We start from the raw sequence: 22,466 nt of genomic DNA on the forward strand, positions 1-22,466 counted from the left end.
TACTGCTCCAGTATTGAGGTTTACCTTATGGATTGCTCACCAAATTCCAGATTTTCCCTGGGAAATTCCCATTTTATATCATATTCAAATTCTCTGAAGTCGATATAGATGTATTCATTATCTGATGGCCCTATCATCTGTATCATTTGCCACTGGCTTTCATATTTGAATTGCTTTGGAAGAAAAAAAAAACACAGAATAAAATAAGTTTTACAGAAGAAACAGCCTGGTAGGAACAAAAAAAGGATGATCAGGTATTTATGTTTGCTTTTACCTTTTTGTATTTAAGAAAAATGAATACAAGCACAAAAGCGATCAAGAGGAGAAAAAATCCAACGGAGACATAGAATGCAGCATTGTCCAGGGGGGAAGAAACAGCTCCTGCAACTTTAAAAGGCACATATTACTACCCTCTGAAACAGAGTTTGTGTGTACAGGTGAAAAAGCAAGAAGAGCCCACGGTCAATTCTGGCAGTCTGCAGCCCTCTCACACCTGAGCCTCCTCTGCATGGGGAGTGAGATGCAGCCATATGCAAAGCAAGATGGGCAGTAGGCATTAAGTTCTAGGTAATTCTGACATCTGTTTTCATTTAAAAAAATTAAAAGATAAAAAAAAGAGCTAAATCCATTAATAAACTGGAATGCATGGAGGTGTTGCTGTGGTCCTTGGATTGAGCTTAGTGAGCATAAACAGGAATAAGGTGTTGATTGGTAGATGAGCATCCGAACATGAGACCTACCTTCATATTTTGGTTGTTTCTAAAAGCATAAGTATTATGATTACTTTCTATTCTACTTTAAATATAAATGCTCAAATTCTGACAGTGGTCACAGCTTCTGTCCACTGTAGTCAAAAGCACCAAACTGCTTGTTCATCATGACAAAGGAAATCCCTGTACTGCAAATACCTGGGCGTTTCAAAGCAATTCCTGGTGCCACAGCATGTTCCCTCTAACTGAAATATTTTTCTCTATGGAATACATACGGTGTCACAAGTACAAGGTGCAAATAACCATACTGACTTTCTGGTTCAATGAGGAAACAATCTGTGATTCCCTTGACAAAAAGAGAGACTACTTAACCAGGATTTAACCTTCAGTCACCTGCCTATAGCAGTTTAAGGTCTCTTTCACAGTACGCCTGCTTTCCAGACAGGGTTTGACCCTTCAGTGGGTCTGCTGGCTCAGCCATGATCTTGCTTGGGTGTGCAATGACCTCCATGGGATGAGGAGAGCTCCCATGGGCATTTCTGGCAACACCACAGGGACCTACAGGAAAGCAGCAAGGGATAGCACATGCCACCAGCTACCAAAGTGCCTTTAGCTCTTGTCAAAGATGATTCTTCCAGATTTCATGTAGGGATGACAAAAGCAAAATAAGAAATCAGCCTCAAATATTGCCATGGCTGCATCCTGCACTTCCTATTTTTTTTTTCTGTTTATTTTAATGAGGGAGGCCTCTTCTTTGGGCCTAGAGGAAAGAAAGTTTTGTCTCCCATTCACCCACCATTTCTGATACTATGTACATAGAGAGCTTGTGTTTTATCTGCAATGACATTGCACAGTCAGCCATTGTAGTGCTTTTGATTTGTTAATTTCAGATTTTAAAATTTTAACTTTTTTTTTTTACTAATGCATTAATGAATATGGTGGGTTTTAGTGTAGGTTAATTACTAATGTACTTATTTTTTGTTGTGAGATAGGATTAGGAGAAAGGTAAAGTAGGTTTCAGACTTTAAAAAGGTATAAAGAAAGTTTTATTAAAGGTAACTAAAAGAAAAAGAGGGGGGAAAAAACCAAAACAAACTCTTTAGAATACTCTTTTTTCCTTACAATTTTTTCTTTTTTACAGACAATGTAAAGAAAAAAAGTTTAACATTTTTAGTCAGTTTATTACTTCTGAAATATTTCTTTTAGTTTATTTAGGGAGAGAAGTTTTTTTTTTGGGTTTTTTTTTTTTTTTTGTTAAGGTTATGGAGACTCTTCTACAAGAGGAAAAAACAGTTTTTTTGTGGTTTTTAGTTTTTTTATGAATAATGGCTCTTTGGGGAATTTTGCTATTTTGAATTTTTTTTATTTATACAAGTTTTTTTACAGCTTGTTGATGGGTTATGTTGACTTATGGGGTATTGTTTTAAAGATGAGTTGTTTAAAAGCAAACATTCTTATTATTTATTTTTAAGATTATCTTCATCTCTGGGAACGGAGTTTTTTTTTTTTTAAGTATAGGATTACTCTTTTTTCTTCTTCTGCTTAAACTTTTTATGGGATCATAGCTACTTTAACATTTGCTTACTTTAATATGGAGGTTTTTACTCGAAATTAATTTTAATACTTTTATTTTTTTATAGTTTTATGGGTTATAAGGAAAAAGAGTCTTTTAAAATAGCTTATGAGTATTTCAGCTCTAAAAACAAGGTATCTCCTCCTCCCTCTTATCTGGGACTTAACTTTCTCTTTACTGACTTTGATGTTTTTATGTTGTTTTTTCACATGTTTGTATTTTGTTCTTTTCTTTTACTTGAGGGAGGATTGAGGCACTGAAAGGGTTAACATGTTAAAACAATGACAGCCATTTAGCCAAATAAAAAGTATTGTAGGTTCTACCATGCCAGCTTTAGTTGAGAAAACCCGTGCTAAAACACTGGCTTGTGGTACCTGCCAGGTTAACGAAACTCTTTTCACAGGCTGAACCAGCTGAATTGTTTGCACAGCACTCCACCGAGAAGGTTGTTGCTGTCTCCTTTACATGTAAAGTACTGCTTGAAATCCACGACCCCAGGGATCTCCTCTCTGGCAAGAAGTTCTGAATCCCCTCTGTGATTTCCTCTGTGCAGCTGAAAAAGGAAGCAGACCGGTTTTGATTTTTAGCTCACAGTGATGTTTGCCAGGGGAGAAGGTGGGAAGTTTCAAAACATGTCTTATGTCTGTGTTGGAAGAGAAGAACAGAAGGGGCTTGGGTTTTGTCAGCAAGAGTGAGACTTCTGGTCACTTACCAGTCTCATTTTTGGTGATGGACGTGGCAGGGTTAGCAGGGACTGAGCTACCTCCTACACTGGGCTCACTGCCACTCTCCACTGCTGCCTTGGCAGAGTACTTGCACCTCCTGAACTCTGGAACCTCCATCGATTTCACAGCTGACACAATCCCCCTGCACCTCATCTATTCCCACTGGTTTCATATTTGCCTCAAAACATTCAACCCCCCGAGCAGCTGCAAATGAGCCACTGCTAAAACTATAAATGTAATATGAACCCAGAGTTGAAGTTCTAGCTCCTTTCCCTGAAGGCATGTTGCTTCACCCATGAAGTTTCTCTCACTCATGATGGAGAGCCTCCATCCACGCAGATGGAGAGCATTAATGACTTATTTAAGGCCTGATATGTAGAAAGAGGGAACTTGATGCTTGAGGGAAAGGTGGTCCACATAGATAATTTTGACTTCTAGCTTTTCTATCCTTCATCAACTTACTGTCTAATTTACTCTCCACATAAATAAATTAGGAGATAAGAAAGAAATTTATTCAGCTCTACTCATAGCACTAGCTTCTACATTTGAAAGTTCCTCAGAAAAGATATGTCACAGCATTTTCTTCCCAGAAAGATGATTTAAGGAGTATTTTAAACCCACTCTCTGCATGGTTTATTTCCTCTTCCATTTCTGCACAGATTGATATAAGGAAGCCTTTTAAGAGGTATGGATAAGAAAATTGTCTAGGTATTTTTTTATGTCTAGCTAAAAGAAATACTTTACAGTTTATTCACAAGCTTACAAAGGAAAATTTGACTTAGTATTCTTCTGCACCATGGGATTATTAGTTTCTTGGCATATCTAAAATAAAAATTGCAGAGTTCACAAATCAGGTCAAAGCTGTTTCAGGATTTTTTGAAATTTTAGAGCCTGACTAATTCCCCTTAATAAATAGAGGAAATGGAGACACTAACTTTACTGGAAATACGCTCACTAACTTCACTGGGAACACTCACTGACTTTAGTGGTTTTGGTAACAGGTCACCATAGCAGGTCTTTTAACCAAAGCTTAACCAATTAATCAAGCCTGTATTAACCAATGCATTCCCTGAATCCCTGTAACTTTGATAGGCTAAGAGAAAAACTTAGATTGGACTTTGTTACCACTTAACTGTTGATATAAACCCAGTCTGGTTTATTTTGGTGTTAAGAGCCCAAGATACACATCTTTATAGGCTTCTAATTTTGTTGATCTGGTTCCTCTGGAGTAGGAGGCAGTTAAACCAGTTAAATGCATGCAGTTAAGTGTGCATTTTACATTTAATTTGTTATGGGCTGGTCTTCATTTAAACAAAGCTCAGCTAGTCTTTGCAATGAATAAAAAGAAAGAAAGTTGTTTACTTGGATGAGTTCAGTTCAAGACAGTTCCTCCAAACCCAGGATGAGGCAGGGTAACCTTCAGCAACACAGGAGATCTGCTTGAACAACAACTGCATCCTTATTTCAGGCTTTCCTGCAGTAAGACAACACAAGGCTTAAGGACATGGCTTCGTGGTATATTTGGGAGTGCTGGGTTAATGGTTGGATTCTATGTTCTCAAAGATATTTTTCAACCTAAACAATTCTGTGATTCTGTAAGACAATTTCTGTCAGCACTTCAAGTGACAAAAACCTGTACACTTACGTGGCAATGTTATATCTGTTGAGGCCAAGGTCTGCTTCTGTTTTCAAAATAAAAAACTGCATGTCACAGTGAGAACTGAGTGTAACTCACAGTCCTCCTCCTTCCTTGGTTTTGTGGATGGCAGTGTGGCAAGGCAAGGGGAGCAGCCACTTCTCTGTATGGGCACAGCCAACCAAAACAATGGCAGAGCCAAAATTAGAAGTCTTGACTTCTGCTTTTCTGACCCAGACTAAGCAGCTGGCCCTAGGACTGCCATGGCACTGAGGTTCTGGGTGGCCAACTTGTACAAAATGTGCACAGAAGACCCTTGTATAAATTAGATATCACAAATAAAGGCCCCAGACCTGGAGCAAGGAAGAGATGCTGCAGTCATGTGGCAGAACTGAGATAACTGAGAGCATTGGTAAAGACTGTGCATGTGTGTGAATTGTGGGCAGGGGTGTATGAGGCACTGCAGCCCAGCCATTCAAGTTACACACCAGGGGGTGTCCACACCAACTACATTAACTCATAAATGCCATTAGGGAAAAAAAAATGACATAAATATGGCATAGAAAGCTAATTCCTAACGGGGATAAGGGTTTCCTCCCAACTGTGTATCTCCTGTGGTTTCTGCAGCAATCACATATGTTCCAGCTTTTTAGAGATAGAATAGAGTTACTGTATTTTACTGAGTTCCTAGGCTTGTAATTTTCTTAAGAAGCATTAATTTTTCTCAGTATGCAACTGATTCCTCATATTCTGTTAATGGTAGACTAAAGGGAAGAAAAAAATGAATAACTTTCTCCTCCTTTCTCTGTTCTCCATCCCTAACTGACACAAGAAATACAACCCACAAGCATCCAGCGTCTTTCTCTGACCCAGTGCCTGGATTTCAGCAGTGTGACGCAGTGTGAACAGAATCAAGTTTTTGCCTTTTGATCTTCCATTTTAAACAATAGATCTATGTAAATGAAATAGGGAATACCAATGAAGAAAACCATCAATTTATACCAGTGACAAAATCCCAGACTTTGCCAAATCATCAGCATTAGTTTTGTCACTTACTTCTCACATACAGAGTGAATTTTTTTGTTACAACTGTATCCTCATTTTCAGCATAAAATACATATATCCCAGACTGGTGCTGATGGTTGCAGAACTTCGATGAAATGCTGTGGAACAAAGTCAAAAAAGGGAAAAGGACAAAATATTGACTTGAAAAATATTTCAAATGCAGTCAAGACTCATATATAAGTTTGAAACAATTCTGTATCTTTTAATGAAGCATACAAAGGAAATTATTTTTGCTTAGAAAACATAAATCCCAGAATCTAACTGTGCTGCTGAGAAGATATTTTTTCCCCTACAGTATTGATTTAATTCTGCATTTTTTCTCTCACTCTTCCTGGAGTGCACGCAGGCTGTCAAGCTGATTTTGCTACTAATTAATTGGACAACAAGACACACCCAGGTATATCTGCTAAGACCAGCAAAGGATCAAACTTTCTTCTCTCCAAGGAACTTTGATGGGAGTTTCTAGCTGATGTGATAGATTGTGTTAGGAAACAACAATGACAGGGAGGAACATAAGAGACAAACATCTCTAAATGGAAAGATCTCACATTAGCTCAGGAAAGCGATCATCACCGTAAGTTCATTGTCAATGAGATGAAACACCAACTCTCAAGGTCGTTCTGCAGGAAAAAAACACCCTTTTACTAATCCCTATGGCCTTTGAGCCAGTGGATGGCAGAAAACCAAGACCAAAATCATGCAGGAATCAGCTCATGACAATGGAGATGGCCAGGAGGGGCTCTAACAAGTCTCTGGGCAGAAACTACAAAGACCTGCAGAGACTTAAAGATTCATGCCTGACTGTCTTGTTGTGCTACTGGTTTATGGGACATGGTAGGAGGCAGGGAGAAGGGAATATGCCATTTTACAGTGATGGTATTCTATTTTTGTGTTTTCAACTAGGTTATTGCTGTCAGGACAATTGTCAGCGTTGAATAGCAGATAATGCAGTTCATGAGCATTAGAAGAGCAACCTAAGAAAATCTCTCCTATGTGTAGTTGCTGACACTTTGGGGTTAGATACTTTTGCTGACAACTCAATGGTGACCATGTTTTAGGTCCCCAACTCTATTTTAGTGATAAAGGCAAGGAGGAGCATCAGAGAGTTTGAAGAGAGAAGAAAACAAAAAAACAGATAGCCCATATCAGCAATATGCAAAGCAGGAGAAAGCAATAATGAGATCAGCCTAGAGAACTGAAATTGGGATATTTCTCCTTAAGCAAGATACAAACAAAAGCACCAAGTATCACCTTCAAATTCTAAACCAGGAAAACTGCCCTTGAAGCCCCTGGCAATTTTGTCTTTTAACTAAGGCCACACTTTCATATAGCTATTGACTTTTGAATGTCTTCATCTGAAATAGCCTTAACAATGTCTTCGAACTCATGGATTTTTTAAAGTCAGAACCCTTTTAAGCTGCCTCAAAAAAGATACTGAAGACAGGAAAAAAAAAAAAAAAAAAGGACCAAACAAAAAATAATTAGTTGCTTTTGAAATCCCAGGTTGGAAGGATTATATCCTAATGAAGTAATCAGAAAAAAAAATACAGTATCTTCAATACCTGAAAATATAAGAGGGTGTGAGCTAAGTACTATAAATTTAACAGAGGACATTGTTTGTATGAAAAGTCATTAGCTCTTAGGGGGGAAGTGAAAATCAGCAGTGTGCTGAAACAGAGAGTTCACAAAAGCAAATAGAAAATGGAAATTCTGAAGAATGTCTGAAAATATACTGTAAGCATAGTGACAGGAGAGATGGATAACTGGCTTTTGAAATGAAAAGCTGAAGAAAAATACAGAGTTAATTATTAAAATTTAATATGATCTTTAATCTGAAGGACTAGTTTTACAAGAGACTGGTAGAAATTAAAAGAATAAAAACAGGAAATGAAAAAGGATATGAAAAGAACAAAGTAGAAGTGCTGGGATACAGGATTACACAGAAATCAACTAGAACAGGCAAAGCGAGACTCACAACGTGTTTAGATATGTGATGACCTTTTTTGTGTTGCTTTGAGAAAATTTCTGCCTTAAAATCACATTGAAATCTGCAAGGCTACAGCTTGCAGAATCTCCTGGCCTCCCTACCCCTTGCTGCTTCTGAGTGCTTCAAACGGAATGAAATATGTACCCCTACTCTTTGTCCTCAGGTGAGACTTGTCTATCCAATGCTTGTATTCAGACAAAATTGGATCGTTGTGAGGGATGTCTGTACAAAAGAATGTACTTGTCAGATGAAATAATCAGCAAATTCAAGTGTTTTTCCCTCTATTTTATTTTTCCATGGAATAAATAGGATGCAAATAAATGCAAAGAATAACTTGCCCAAAATAAACATAATAAACATAAAAAAATCCTATTTGTCCAACAGTACTGTCAGACAAATGGCCGAGTTATCTGTTTGAAGAAGCCACAAGGCCATGCCCCAGCAATGCTTGGTGACTGTGGCTTGTGCCTGTGGCTGAGCCACTCCGGACACACGGCTCCAGGGACACAAGCTGTCCTTTCCCCCATCCGGCAGGGGGTGATCAGCACTCAGCAACTGCTGCTTTTTGCTGCGGTGCCTCTGAAGTGACTCATAAATCCCAAGCCAGCAGTTGCACCTTACTAACTAATGACAGCTGTCTAAACTATTTCAAAAGTTCTCGATATAATTATTGTTGGCACAGCCTGTAGCACCTAATTCTTATCGGGATTGAATTTACACCCACTGTCAATCATCCAAGCAAAACTGAGTCCTGCTGGTACAAGCAGTGAGGAGGAGTGTGTATCAGCTGCAAAGCAAATCAACTCGGTGTTATCAGCTGGAGGGAGGTTCCTATTGGACAAGGATGAGCAAATGCTCGTGGCTGTCCCCTGAGACTTCATTTCCAAAATCAGTCTTGTCACAAGGCACAGTTCTGCCAAGCCCATGTCAGGCATTGCAGATTAGTCACCAACACCCACCCAGTGCTATCAAAGTTTGTTGACAGCCCTCACTTTATCAGCAGGGACAGAGTTCCTGTGGCCATTGCCAGGAGATGACAATTTGCTAACCTGAACTGAGCTGTCTCTGAACTTCACTGAGGTCTGACTCCAATACACAATCTGATGCAGATGAAAAGGCTAGTCTGTTGCAAAGATCACTTGTCAAGCTAGTGGATAAAATCAAAGGTACCAAAATACTATGGAAAGAAATAATAAAGTGTAATCAAGGCTTTGACACAGCTTTATGCAGATGATGACAGAGGTTTTAAGAATATGAGAAGGAATCAGAATATTTAAGAATATCAGAAGGAATCAGCATTAGCTCCTGCCTACAACCTTCTCACTTTTAATGTAAAAACTTGAAAAGAGTGGCTTGGCTTTACTTTCATTGAGGTGAGTAAAAGCTGTTACCTGCAAAGCCATGGGACTACTCTGAAAGAAACCCTGAAGGAAATTAGATAATGTTATCAAGAAATTGGAGAGCCTAGGGAATGGAGAAAACATTAGCCTTAAACAGGATTCATGCCAGAAGTCCATTGTAGGAAATAACAGAAAAGGTAGATAACCAACAGGTTTATTCAAAACATGTTTTGCTGCAGCAGCGGAAGAATCCATGACCTGGGTAACGAGCAGAACGGCATGTTTCTGTGACACAGGCACAGGCCAGCAGACCTAGCAGAGGCCTGGGAACTACAGCACCCTGGACTTGGTCTGAGCTGTTTGAAAGACACTGGGAACATCATCAACAACAGGATGAGTAAATGGGAACATGCAGAACTTGTGATCCAGAATGAAAACTGCAACAGATCTGTAACTCAGAACTTATGTTAGAGAGAAGGGGAATGGCAAAATGCATATAGACTAAAGGGTTGCTGGATGCCTAACTTAGCAAAGGGTTCATTATAAGCAGAGAATAAAGTGATTCTACAAGTTGTTGGTGTGAACTGTTGTTCAAAGCCAAAATTATGTTTGAGTGCCTTTTGTTAACAGTCTCACCATGTGGCCCATTCATATTTTAAAAACCAAAGAGAGTACAAAACATTGACAGTAAACCATCCAAATGAGATATAAAGAAGAAACATTATTGTATTAAAATATATAAAATATTCAAATACCTGTGTCCATCCACACTGTAACTTTGTATACATGGAAATGTTTTATTGGAATATAGCCACATGCATCTAACTGGAGGATATGCTGTAAAGTTGACTTCAAAGCAAAACTCTTCCTCACCAATTTCAAAATCTTCTTTAGAGTCAGTTATATTTATAAATCCCTTTTCTGGAGAAAAAAAATGAAAGAAAAGATGTCTTAAAAAGGCTGGACTTTAATGAAGACATTTTAACATCTGTATGTTTTTCATTTTGGTTATCATAAGCAAAAACCATGTTACATCACAAAAGGTATCCTGTTAATCAAAATAAGATAATGCTTCAAAATAGTACTGAAATATTGTCACCGTGTTCTGTTGCAGAGAAATTATTTGAGCCTGATGAAGTAGGATATTTGGTCAGATCAGAGCACTTCCAAAATGGTCTGACATTTCTCTTCATTCTAACCTACAGAGTCACAGGGCCAATAATATAATTATTTAGTTTGGCTTGTGTGTGTATTCCAGGTGTTAAGAGCTGCAATTCCTGGCTTTCTTTCTACAGGAACAAAACCGGGTGGCACCACCACCATAATCAGTAGTTCTTTCTCCTTCTTTGAAATAAGCTGAAGATTTTGTAAATGAGTCCTGTAGCTGTTCTTTTATTTCTCCATTTAAATTAAACATATTTAATGCAAGATGACAGCAACATGGAAAAATGTTTTGAAGAGGTCCATGAACCATGTGCTGCTGGTATTTGCCCTGCTAGGGTGGGATTTGTTTCACATAGTGGAGATGTCAAAAGCTCTGTGATCCACCTAAGCTACGTGTTTGGATGTCTGATAAACTCAGTGGAGTGAAAAAGGCATATTCAGATGTATCCCATCCTAAAGCAGAAGATGACAATGATATACTGCACTGCTTCTGGAAATACTGTTTCTTGGCACTGACTGATGAAGGAACCAAAGTTGTTGCTGGGGCTGGATGTCTCATGGCTTGGAATGAATCCTGCCCAAAGAAACTGAGGGAGCAGACATGTGTGGGAGGAGGCTGTCCTAAAGACACCAGCGGTGCTAGGATCTACTCTGTGAAGATCACAGAACCATATACACTGGAAGAGATATGTAGTTAAACTCCTGACCAGGGCAGCTAGATGAGGTTGCTCAGAGCCATGTCCTGTTTGGTTTGGGTATCTCCAAGGACTGTACAACCTCTGGAAAACTTGTGGTGATGTTTAATCAGCTACATGGTGAAAAACTACACCATAAAAATATTGCTGGACCTGTTTTTTCCTTTTGAGTGTTTTCCTTCTGATTGCAATCCTATATTCTGCTTGGCATGTTTTATCTGTCTTAGCCTACTTACTGCCTAGAAACTCCCATAAAACCACAAACATTTCAGTATTTCAAAACAAGAAACTATTGCTTTCATGACTACTCTCCTATTTTTTGATATTAAAGGCTTATTGATTTTATACATAGAGCCTTCATCTTTTGGTCCTCATCCTTCCACGCAGAATATCATCTTTGAGTGTACTGTTAACAACACAACCAACCAAGAGTAAAGGCTTTCTCCAGAGAGCATATAAGGACCTTGGAGCAGTGTATGCCATTTCTCTGGAAAACAACTGAGAAAAAAAAATTGTTTCTTTATCGGAGGAGACAGAAAATGGCACATTGTTGATTGGTTTATTATTTTTTGGCAGGCTTAAGTGTATTTTTGACTATTTACACTTAGCAATGACAAAGAGGTGAGATGAGACTCTTGAGACTGAATAAAAGCCTGTGTTCCTCATATTTCTGTACTTTTTGCTTTTAATATAATGTGCTGCAAAATAACTGAACACTGAACTAAGATTGTGTAGTGCAATAAATTCTTTATTTAATGGTGGTGGAAACTGAACATAAGACCTGCAGTAACAAAGAGCCTTGCAGTTGCAGCTGTTGGCATGATCTCTGTTGTGCTTTGAAGTGGCCTAACCACCTTGCCTGACCTGACAGACGCACAAAATGGGATAAATTGGTGAGGTATCAATTACTAAAGAGCAAATCAAAGCAGTCTGGCTTCAAGGCATTATTAGAGATTCAAAGAACACCCATCCATACAGATATGATAGCCAGGTGCTCCCCAGGCAATGGAGTGTGTGCCAACCAAATCAATTTTCTCTTGGATAAGTTTCACCATGACGATTCCCAGTGAAGCTACAGGTGCTGAATCCTGCGCAGTAATGGTTTAAAGATTGTTTCAGAAACTGCTACCCTAACACGTGGGCAACTGAGTGAAATCTGTATCTGTATCACTGCTGAAATGGAATCTGCATTGTTCGCATAAATTCACACCCACAGTGATTGTCATTAACACATTAGGCTAAATGATGGGATGGATCAGAAGCACAGGATATTCCTGTAGAACCTTGGAGAGAGAAGCACAGCTGGTATGACAACATCACCCACTTTAATCCACCATGTAAGTAAACAAATAGATTTTTTCACCAGCAAAGAAAATGAACCCTCAGAAGTTTTGTTGGGATGAAGGGGTATTAAGGAGGGCACAGACAATCAATATAGGTTGGTGCATTGCAGTGAAAAAAACACCCTGCTCAGAAATACAGCCTTCCAGGGACAGCAACACAAATATCCTCTCTGACTGTCACCCATGCTCACACTTGATACTTCACAGATCCCAGAAGCCACTATTTCTGACCTATGCACAGCTACTGATGAAAAAGAGGATCTTGCTCTATTTCTACAGTACCCTCACCCCTATGTTCCTGTTTACCAAGGAGATGTGTGGAGAAAAAATGCCCAGGTATCATACTCAGTTATGGTAAATGACGAGAGGACTTCCCGCTCAGTGGTAGGCAGAAGCTGAAAAGAGGATATTGCACTGGGAAAGTCATTTCTGAAGAGACTGGGGTAAGGGTTCTCGCTTCCTACCATACCTAGCCTAGGTATCATAAATCCTGAAAGCAACTGCATCTAAGGTCAAACATATGGTGACTGCTTCAGAGAGTCTTGTTTTCAGGGCTAGAGGCTCCAACTCCAAGCACACCAGCCATTAAATTGTACCCCCGTTCCTACTCCAGCAGTGTGGTTCTACCTACAGCTTTCCTTTTTATGCCTTATTTCCAGACCTAGGCCTATTTATATATTATTTCCATCTGAGGAACAAAGTTTGCAGTTGAGTCTGCTCTCAACTAAATTCAACACCACTGGCTTTCAAATCAGCATGTTGCTTAAGTAGAATGAGATTTTTTTTTAATTACAGCTCTGTGGCACACTGGCTGAGAGTCACCAACATGTGAGATGAATTCCAGCCTGTGTTTCTAGAAGACCCCATTGAAACAGTCATACAGGCTGCATCTCTAAACAGTGCCATTTCATTTCTCCTCTAAAAGCACTGTCTTTTAAAGGGAATTATTTGAAAAGCAATATAAAGAAAAGGTTAATCGTATTCAGGTACCAGAATGACTCAGTTTAGATTAATCTCTTGGTTCTCCTGGATTGATTGTAAGTGCAAACAGACTTTTTCCTTAGCAAGGAAACTACAAACATACACTGCATATCTGCAAGTAAAGAACAGACACATGGAAAACAAAGCAAAACAGCTGAGAGACAAAAGGAACACCAGGGATTGGAATTACCTAGAACTGTGATCAAAGCAGTTTGATTTGGATGAGCAGTAGAAGAACAGGTGTAATGTCCACTGTAATTTTTTTCTGCTGCTGAAACAAACACATACTGGACCCGAATTGCTGAGAAGTTTTCTTGATATTCTAATCCTTCAAAGTAGCAACCCTGGTTTTCAACAGAGATTCACATTTAATCCGTTGATAGTGACCGTTACAACTTTTTTTAAAATATGTCCTGTCTTTTTACCTGCTCAACTTCTCTGTTTTCAAAAGCCAGATGTATTCTGAATTTATAATTATGGTGAACAGCTCTGCATCTGATCAGCAATGGTTCACCAGCCTTAAGTAGCAGTTCATGTAAAGGTGCTGCTTGTCTTTCATTTAAATCTACAAAACCAAAACATAGACACTGAAACAACCATCACTTTGCCTGGAAAATGCTCAGTTAGATCAACATTTTTTCTGCTAATGCTGTATAGATATTAATTTTTACATTGTAATGATAATTACCATAATCACGAAATTAGTAACCTTTATAGATTTTTGTCTCAAAACAAATTTTGTCATGATTCACAAGACACCTCTAGGGCACAGTGCAGCATAGAGCTTAGCTCAGGTTAGGTTTATTTAAAAAAAACAGGCGAGTAAATCTGAGTGCGTATATTAATTATAAATTAAATGTAAACATATATGTTTGAGAACACTTTGGAGAGCTTTTCTACGCACACAGTCCTAAAAGCATGAGCAAAAAGTCAATACAAGTATAGCAAATATAGAAGGCAAGAGGCTTTTTACAGAGACCAGAAAGAGCTACTGGAATTAGGTTTTAAACACGTGACAGAGCAATCATATTCATTGTTAGCTTTATTCCAGGGATTACAAACAAGTAGCTTAGACCAGAAATCATGCTCAGATGGGTAGTGCAACTAACTTCAGCAGCAGGATTGAGCTCACATGCAAGTAAACCTTAGAGAGAAGTTACCTATTGTAAAGAGGCTGGTGCATTCTCTGCCCAGGACATTAACTGCACAGCACCATATGTAAGTTTGAAATAATTCATGTTGCACCATCTGTTTGCCATGTATTTCTCCAGTTTCTTCATGCCTTTTATAAGGGCAACTACAATTACAAGCATAATTATTCATTGACTCATTTGGTTAACCGCAAGCAAATAAATCTGATAAATCTCTAAGCCATGAGATTATGCAAACAATAGTGGGAAAACTGGATTTCACATATTGAATAAAAAGGAACTAGGAAAGGTGAAGATAAGAAAGTAAAAATGTCACCGTCTGGGCAGAAATGTGAGCTGAAATGACCTGAATATGCTCAAACTGGCTCTTAGACAGGTAATGATGTGATTAAAATCCAGACAAGAGTAAAATCATAGAGGCTGAGCTTTCACACCACATCTCTGATTTCCTGGTGGTGGGAGGTGCTGCAAATCCAGTGGCATTATGAGACCCAGACCCCGAACTGCCATGCTGCAGAGAAAAGTATTTTTACCCCTGTTAATAGAATAAACTTTATATATTAATAGAATGAACTTTATATATTAATAGAATGGGAAAGATTATTTAGCTCACAAAATCACGACCCCTTGTCTTCTCAGCTCTGATACTCCTGGTGAAGCCCCCAGTGACTGGAAAAAGGGAAACATTGCATCATTTTAAAAAAAGTTAGAAAGGAAGACCATGGGAACTGCCAAGCTGTCACCCTCACCTCTGTGCCTGGGAAGGTCACAGAACAGAGACTCCTAGAAGCTCTGCTAAGGCATAGGGAGGTGATTTGAAACCATCAAATAATCTCGTGGAAGATGTACCTATGCATATTGCAGTGCATACTTAGATGCTAAAGGTGAGCTTTTAAGGTCCTTTCCGATCTAAAGTGTTCTATGATTGTAAGAGTCAAATTTAAAAACAACGTGAAAAACTAGGGGGAAACCAGATGCCTTTGATTTGCCCTTGTGACATCAAAATATGAATCTGGAATAACATTTCTAAAGCCAAGAGCTGGCAGTTTCCAAAAGAGCACAATAGTAAAAATTTTTAGGAAAAATGTGTTGCAGCACTCCAAAAGTGGATCACATGGACATAGATTTTCAACTAGCCCATGAGTGTGCCAAAGAGCAGAGCCCATCTCCAAAACTTCAGGCTCTTCTCAGTTATCTCCCCAGCTGTGTAGGCACACTAAGCAGTGTAGAATCATAGAATCATTAAGATTGGAGAAGACCTCTAAGATTATTGAGTCCAACCATCAAATTAACTCTGCCATGTTCACCACTAAACCAGGTCTCCAAGTGCCACATTACATGTTTTTTGAACACTTCCAGGGATGGTGATTCAATTGCTTATTAGGCAGCCTAATAAGTGCTTAGCAACCCTATAAGTGAAGAAATTTTTCCTAATATACAATCTGATACCACCCTCAGCACATCTTGAGGTCATTTCTTCTCACCCTGTCACTTGTTCTTCAGAAGATGGCAAACTTTCAGTCTAGAGATTCAACATGCATATAAACATACACATACCTCTTTTCTGGTGTTTTGCAGAATATCCATTCCACAGAGGGCTGGGGGTAGCTCTCCGATATGCACTCAATAGAATCTGATTTTTCCCTTTTTCTGAAATAGGGTTTGGCTGGTTTTTCTGATAAAAATCATGCAAATGTTTAAGAAAGCTGAAATAATTTTGAAACAGTGTTTTGCTTATTTTGTAGTACATAAAGTTACAGAGCTGTGATTTGTTTCAGGAGTTTTAACACTGAGGGAACAGAAAACAATTTAGCCTTAGGTGGGTGGGTTGGTCTCATGAGCTTTTCAGCCTTGATTGCTAAATACACAGCTTCTCTGTACCAAAGGCCTGCCTCTATATGCCAGGGGATAATCCTGAGGCTGTTACTGGAAGGTGTTAATGTGCTGTGGTTGCTATTCATTTCACTGGGCAGGAGCAATTGCGATTTTGAAATCATATCCTAAACCCGTCCTTTGGTGGAGTATCTGTTGAGTCTAAAAAATCTGTACACAAAATGGGGTTTGCTCAGTCAGATCAGATACATGATGGAGACAGAAGGGATGATAATTACTTCTGATAACCAGCAAACTTCTCTACCCTGCATCTGTAACCCAGAGGGAAATGATTCCTAGACAATTCCCAGTACCCTGAACCTCTCAGGCACAGACCTGGACTAGGAACAAAAAATTTAATGTATTGAAACTGCTAAAGGTTTGACTCAAAATGAAAAGCACTGTGTCCAGTTTTAAGTCATCTTTCAATGAAATCGCAGCTGCCACATGTAAAAGTGACATTTTCCTCAGTCATATTTTCATTGTGGGCAAGGTGATGCACTAAGGTGAAAGTAATACTCATGGCTTTGTAATTTCTTTCCTCATTTATGTCTTATAGGATAAGCCTAAGAGGTTTTTTTTTACCTACAGAGATTCATATCCAAGTTGAAGGATTCACATCTAGCCTGAAGGGTTTTATAAGAGATTATGATATTAAATTCACAGAAGCAAAGAGAAAGCAATCCAAGCAATTGATAGGGAAAGGACCTTTACCGACATTGTTTTAAACTATTCTTGCTTGCACATGTAATAACACTTTTTACCTCTAAAGCCTAATTATATAGAGATGGCAATTCTTAATGAAAGATTTAATACTTTGTCCCCTCAATGAAGCTGTTAAAATTATAATTGAGGCATGCAATAAGCTTTCAAATTAAACAAGGAGAGATTAGAGGTGACTTTTCTGAACCAGAGAGAGAAAAAAAAGTTAAATAGAAGAAATACTTTAAAAACAACTAAAGAGAGAAAAACAAATGCTGATTAGTCACAGTTTATTAAAATCAAGGCAAGTAATAGCACTTGTTAAACATGTAGTGTTCACTAGTCTTTAGCTGTTTGGATTGAGGTTTTGCCTTTAAAATTTCTTTTTGCTGTTTTAAATTTTATCTTTAAATTCATCCATTTCCAGACAAAATAATATAATCTTTCTATTCTGTTAAAAAATCATGTGACCATGTGTCTTTATGGGTTTTTTTGAGATGTTTTTGGACACCCCTAGTTAGAAACAGAAGCTTGCACTTTGTTGCAGCTGTTGCCTTTGCATCAGAGATATCTCTTGTGTGAGCCTTGAGAAAACTCAATCAAATGCACTCCCACTGGGAGCCTTTCAAAAAGTTGCACCTCACAGGTGCTCTGTCATGAGCATTTAACAGCAGCTAAAACCTCAGCTTTTCGGGCACACTTGTGCTGAGCAGCTGCAGAACTGACGTGTTTTGGTTTAAAAGACAATGAACAAGTCAAAGCTGCTGCTGAGAAGAGGGACTGTTTCTTCCCCCTTTCCTCAGTGTACCTCTTGCCACCCACAGATTTGTAAAAGGAAAAGCAGCGAGAGAAGTGAGAGACCCAGCAGCAGGCACAAGTGGAAAAGTGGCAGCAGGTTAAAGTGTGACCAGAATATAAAAGGGAAATCCTGATCTGGTCCAGATTACAACCCAGTTAGCAACACCAACAATAAACAGGTTAAAATGAGAGCAAACAAATCAAGCCCACGACACTTAAAAGCACAAAAAAAAAAAGCCACAATCAGTTTGTCCCTTTTGACACAGAGAGGAATTTTTCACAGGGGAGAAGAAAGCTTCTACACATTTACATCTTTATTTGTTCATTTACATGGTTTATTGACTAGAGAAAGCTGACTGTCACACAGTTTGTGCTTCTGACTTCAGCCTCCGAAGACAGCTCCAAGTGCTATGCTAATCTAGGAAGATGCTTGAAGTGCAGCACATGAAAGCTTCATTGCTTTGACTGAACTTGAGCCTCTGCCCTTGAACCTATTGATGGAATGACCCCTTTCATGTAGACATACTTACTTCGGATGAGAACAGGCACAACTACTGTGTAATTGCCAGATTTACTTGTGACCAAGAGGGTGTATTTTCCAGCTTGTCCTTCTTTCATTTGGGAAATAGCCAAAGATGTTATATAGCTATAAAACAGAAAGTAAAGTTGCATTTGTCAGTCTAATATGAAGAAGGTAATGCACAGCACACACAATTAAATGTTAGCTCTTCAGCGCTTGCAAAAACCCTTCAAAGGTTGTAAATAATGGTATTCATTATTTACATAGTGCCCTGCAACCTGAAATACTTCCTTCATGTGTCTTCCTACACAAGCAGCACATGGGAACTTACAGCCACAGTACCACATGCTGAATGCTGAGCATTGGCAAGGATGGCCTTCCTGAGCTTGAGGCAGTTCAGGAGCTCCACAGGCAAATGCTTTACCTACAGTCTCATTCTACAAGTTTTGCATGAGGAGGCAATTATGGAGTCTCAGGTTCCAATCCAGGTTTGGCTGTGAGAGAATGCTGTCGCTGTTGTTCTTGATGTGCACTGTGATCCTAAAAGTCACATAACTCTTCATGCCTCTGTTTTTTTTTGACTATAAAATCACAATTTTTCCTCACGAGCATGGCAAAGCTCAAATCCATCAATGTCAGAGAGTGCCTGGAGACCCCTATGCAGGATGCTATACAAATTAAAAGAACAAGCTTATTTTAAAATGTTCTTGGTTTTAGGATTCATATGTGTACATTGATCTAAATGACAATCAGTAATGTGCTGCTGAGTGACAACAATTAAGGATTAAGAGATTGAAAAAGATAATGCACACATGAAATCAAACACAGGCACAGTCAGAGAAAACACTCGATTTGCATTCTAAAAGAAAAGATCTCTTAAAGGATCTTTGATCCAGTACATCCCTTGACTTACCGATTCTCTGAGTCAAAAGAAAGTTTACAGGCTTTACTCTTTTTAAAGAACCAGAAGCATGAAATGATATTTGAAATGCTCATTGTTATTCTTAATTCAATATCTTCAAATACATTGACTTCCACATTTTTAATTGTTTGGTAGATTCTGTTTTGGTTCTCTGTTCCTTGAGAATTCAAGTAACACCCAAGGTCTTCCAAAATATTAGGAACCTGCAATGCAGGAGGACAGACTGTTAGGTATTTATTAGCAGTTATCTTTATTTGCGTGTTTTTTTTTTTTTAAATTTTTTTTTAAAATTCAGATGTTTTTAAAGGATGCTCTTTTTTGATATCTACAATCCAACCTATTAATAAATATGTTGAATTCTACTGCATGAGGAAACTCTATAGGGTTCCTGTTGAATTAGTAAATTCTGTTCTCTAGACAAACACCACAGAACAATCTTAGCCAGAGTCATGATAATTTCTGTTAGTGATATGGGTTATTCTTTACACTTGATTTCATTTCCTTTTATTTAGAACCATAGGGAGACACAGAACTATAATAAAACCTTTCTGTTTGCAACTTGGATGCAAAGGCAGGGTCAGATTGTTTGGTTTATTTTAGCATCTCATTGCTTGTCACTGTATCATCTGACTAGACTACTCCTCAACTCCTTAGGGGCTTTACTGGTAAGGAACACTTGGGCTGGACCCTGTCATATTTTTCATTTCCTCACCCCTGCGTACAACTAAAGGAGAATTGCAAACAGAAACAGAATCTTCCACAGTCATTCTGAAAGCCACCAATGGATTAGTGTGTCTCTAAGATTAGCTGCAGCAAAAGGTGGCAAGTAAGTAGCTCCGTCAGAAGAGGAGCCCTAAATATCTCCATTGCTTTGTTGGATGAATTTTATCCAGTGTAAGTTTATGAAAGGACAGAGTTCATTGCATCCTCATTTTGCTTGTTTGGTTGGTTCTTCTCATGACTCTCTCCTTTCTCCTTTCTCTTGATATGAGAAGTACCCAGAAGTAACAGCCATGTTCTGCTTTGTCACATACCAGGACAGCACAGCTTTGGCTGCTATACATTCATTTATTATTTGAATTACTGATTCAGTTGTTCAGGAATGAAAAAGATTTCATAAGACTTCCTTGAAACAAGAATCCTCAGGAAACATTTTAACTGCAGGTCTCAGCTGATTTATAATTCGGTTACACATCACCTCCACCTGGTTTTATACCATTTTGAGTCAGAAGAGAAAAAAATAACATTGTATTTGATTAATTGTCCACCTTTGGTGTTGAAGTCAAAGTTTGGACCTGGCAGGGATTTATGGGCTTTGGTGGTGGGAATAGAGGGCAGTACAGCTTTCTGTCAGTCCCAGCAACTATGGCATACACACACCATGGCCTTGGCAGTCTCCCCTTAAGGGCATATATTTTCATATACATTTTTACACTGATACATTGCCAACAACATCCAGCAATATTCAGGCATGCTGATATAAGATAACATCATGATGTTAATAAAAAAGTCAGTTTTAGAGAAAACTGGTACTTAACTATTCACCGTTTCAGAGTCTGACTATTCAGATATTTATCCCTCTAACCTTCTGGAGCCATATTTGGCATAACCCTAGCAACTTTGTCTGTGATGTCCTCACATTCTAAAGGTTTAGGGTGTTGTAAGTTCCTGGGAAGGTATTCCTGGAACAGACAGGAACATTTTATAAGCAATTTGTTCTCTGTTGTATCACCTTAGGAGCTACTGATGTCTGTGGTGCTTCTGAACCTTCATCCTTCTGGCTGATAAACCCACACATTATCTCAGATGTATTTTGAGTCATTGTAGAAGTGAAAGCAACTGCTGTCATAACAAAAACTGCAAAACAGAAATAGAAAACACATGCAATAAAGTCTGGATCTCTGCTATGGGATAGTAATTTTAGTTAAAATACAACAAAACTGTAGAAAGATTACATATTAAAAAAAAAGACAAACAATATGCAGACATACTGTATGAATTTGCTAACTCTGCATTTGTGTATTGAAGCTGAGTGGAAGCTCTGTTGGGAGAACCTTTCAAAAGCACAGGCACATCATGCTTTACAAGTATCTCCTGTAATACTGCAGAGAAAGTCTAAAGACAAAAGACAATATGTGTTATATAGAAGCTCCTTTAGAAACAGGATTACCAAACACAGATGCTCTCTTGCACATCCCTTTTGCATCCTTGTGCTGGAAAGCACCAAAACCAGCAGCACCAAATTCTGCAGCACAGGTCAGTGTTTGCCCACTGTGAGATGGAGGATGATCATGCACCTTCCTTCCATGAGAAGGCAAAGGCAAGAACTGGGAAAATGAAGAACCACCTGCTGTAAGAGATCAGGTTTGAAAACATCTAAGGAACCTGAAGGTGAACAAATTCATGGGACCTGATGAGATGCATCTGAGTATCCTGAGAGAACTGACAGTGGAAGTGGGTAAGCTCCTATCCATCATATTTGAGAATCACTGTCAGTCCTGTGAAATTCCCACTGATAGGAACAGGGAAAACGTAAGTCCCCTTTTCAAAGGGAAAATAAAAAGACCTGGGGAACTACAGGACAGGCAGTCTCAATGTCTGTTGAAATTATGGAGCAGATTCCCCTAGAAACTATTAGAAGGCACATGGAAAATAAGGAGGTGACTGGTGACAGCCAACATGACTTCATTAAGGGCAAATGGCACCTGGCAAATCTGGTGGCCTTCTATGATGGGGTTACAGCTTTGGTGTGTGAGGGAAGAGTGACTGACATAATTTACCTGGACTCATGCAAAGAATTGGCCACTGTCCTTCATGAAACTTTGTGTCTAAACTGGACAGACATGAATTTGACAGAGAGATCGATCAATGGATAAGGAATTCACTGGATGGTCCGTGGCTTGATGTCCAAGCAGAGAGCAGTGACAAATGGTATTCCTGAGGGGTTAGAACTGGGACCAATACGTTTTAACATCTTTATCAATGAGATGGACAGTGGGATCAAGTGCATCCTCAGCAAGTTTGCTGATGACAACAAGCTGTGTGCTGCAGTCAACACACTGGATAGAAGGGATGCCATCCAGAGGGACCTGGGTTGGTTTGAGGGGTGAACCTGTAAGAACCTCATGACGTTCAATAAGGCCAAATGGAGGGTGCTGCACCTGGCTCAGGGCAATCCTAAGCACAAACACAGGCTGAGTGGAACATTGATTGAGAGCAGCCCTGGGCAGAAGGACTCAGGAATGTTGGTGGATGAGAAGCTCAACATGAGCTGGCAGTGTA

General features: G+C 38.9%; 1 protein-coding gene across 1 annotated transcript in view; it reads right to left on the reverse strand.

Moving 5' to 3' along the window:
- FLT3 (fms related receptor tyrosine kinase 3) overlaps window positions 1–22,158 on the reverse strand; it is a 30,758-nt gene extending 8,600 nt beyond the window's left edge. Inside the window, exons 1-14 of the mRNA XM_053934773.1 lie at window positions 22,107–22,158; window positions 20,917–21,047; window positions 19,176–19,387; window positions 18,273–18,388; window positions 15,928–16,045; window positions 14,380–14,516; window positions 13,645–13,784; window positions 13,410–13,563; window positions 9,792–9,957; window positions 5,701–5,807; window positions 4,371–4,482; window positions 2,658–2,836; window positions 275–387; window positions 41–173 (exon numbers count right to left, since the gene is read on the reverse strand). Coding sequence (XP_053790748.1) covers window positions 41–173; window positions 275–387; window positions 2,658–2,836; window positions 4,371–4,482; window positions 5,701–5,807; window positions 9,792–9,957; window positions 13,410–13,563; window positions 13,645–13,784; window positions 14,380–14,516; window positions 15,928–16,045; window positions 18,273–18,388; window positions 19,176–19,387; window positions 20,917–21,047; window positions 22,107–22,158 — 1,870 coding nt within the window. The remainder of the gene's footprint in view (window positions 1–40; window positions 174–274; window positions 388–2,657; window positions 2,837–4,370; window positions 4,483–5,700; window positions 5,808–9,791; window positions 9,958–13,409; window positions 13,564–13,644; window positions 13,785–14,379; window positions 14,517–15,927; window positions 16,046–18,272; window positions 18,389–19,175; window positions 19,388–20,916; window positions 21,048–22,106) is intronic.
- Window positions 22,159–22,466: the final 308 nt, after the last annotated feature.

The sequence above is a fragment of the Vidua chalybeata genome, chromosome 2 (assembly GCF_026979565.1).
Source record: "Vidua chalybeata isolate OUT-0048 chromosome 2, bVidCha1 merged haplotype, whole genome shotgun sequence".
Taxonomy (NCBI): Eukaryota; Metazoa; Chordata; class Aves; order Passeriformes; family Viduidae; genus Vidua; species Vidua chalybeata.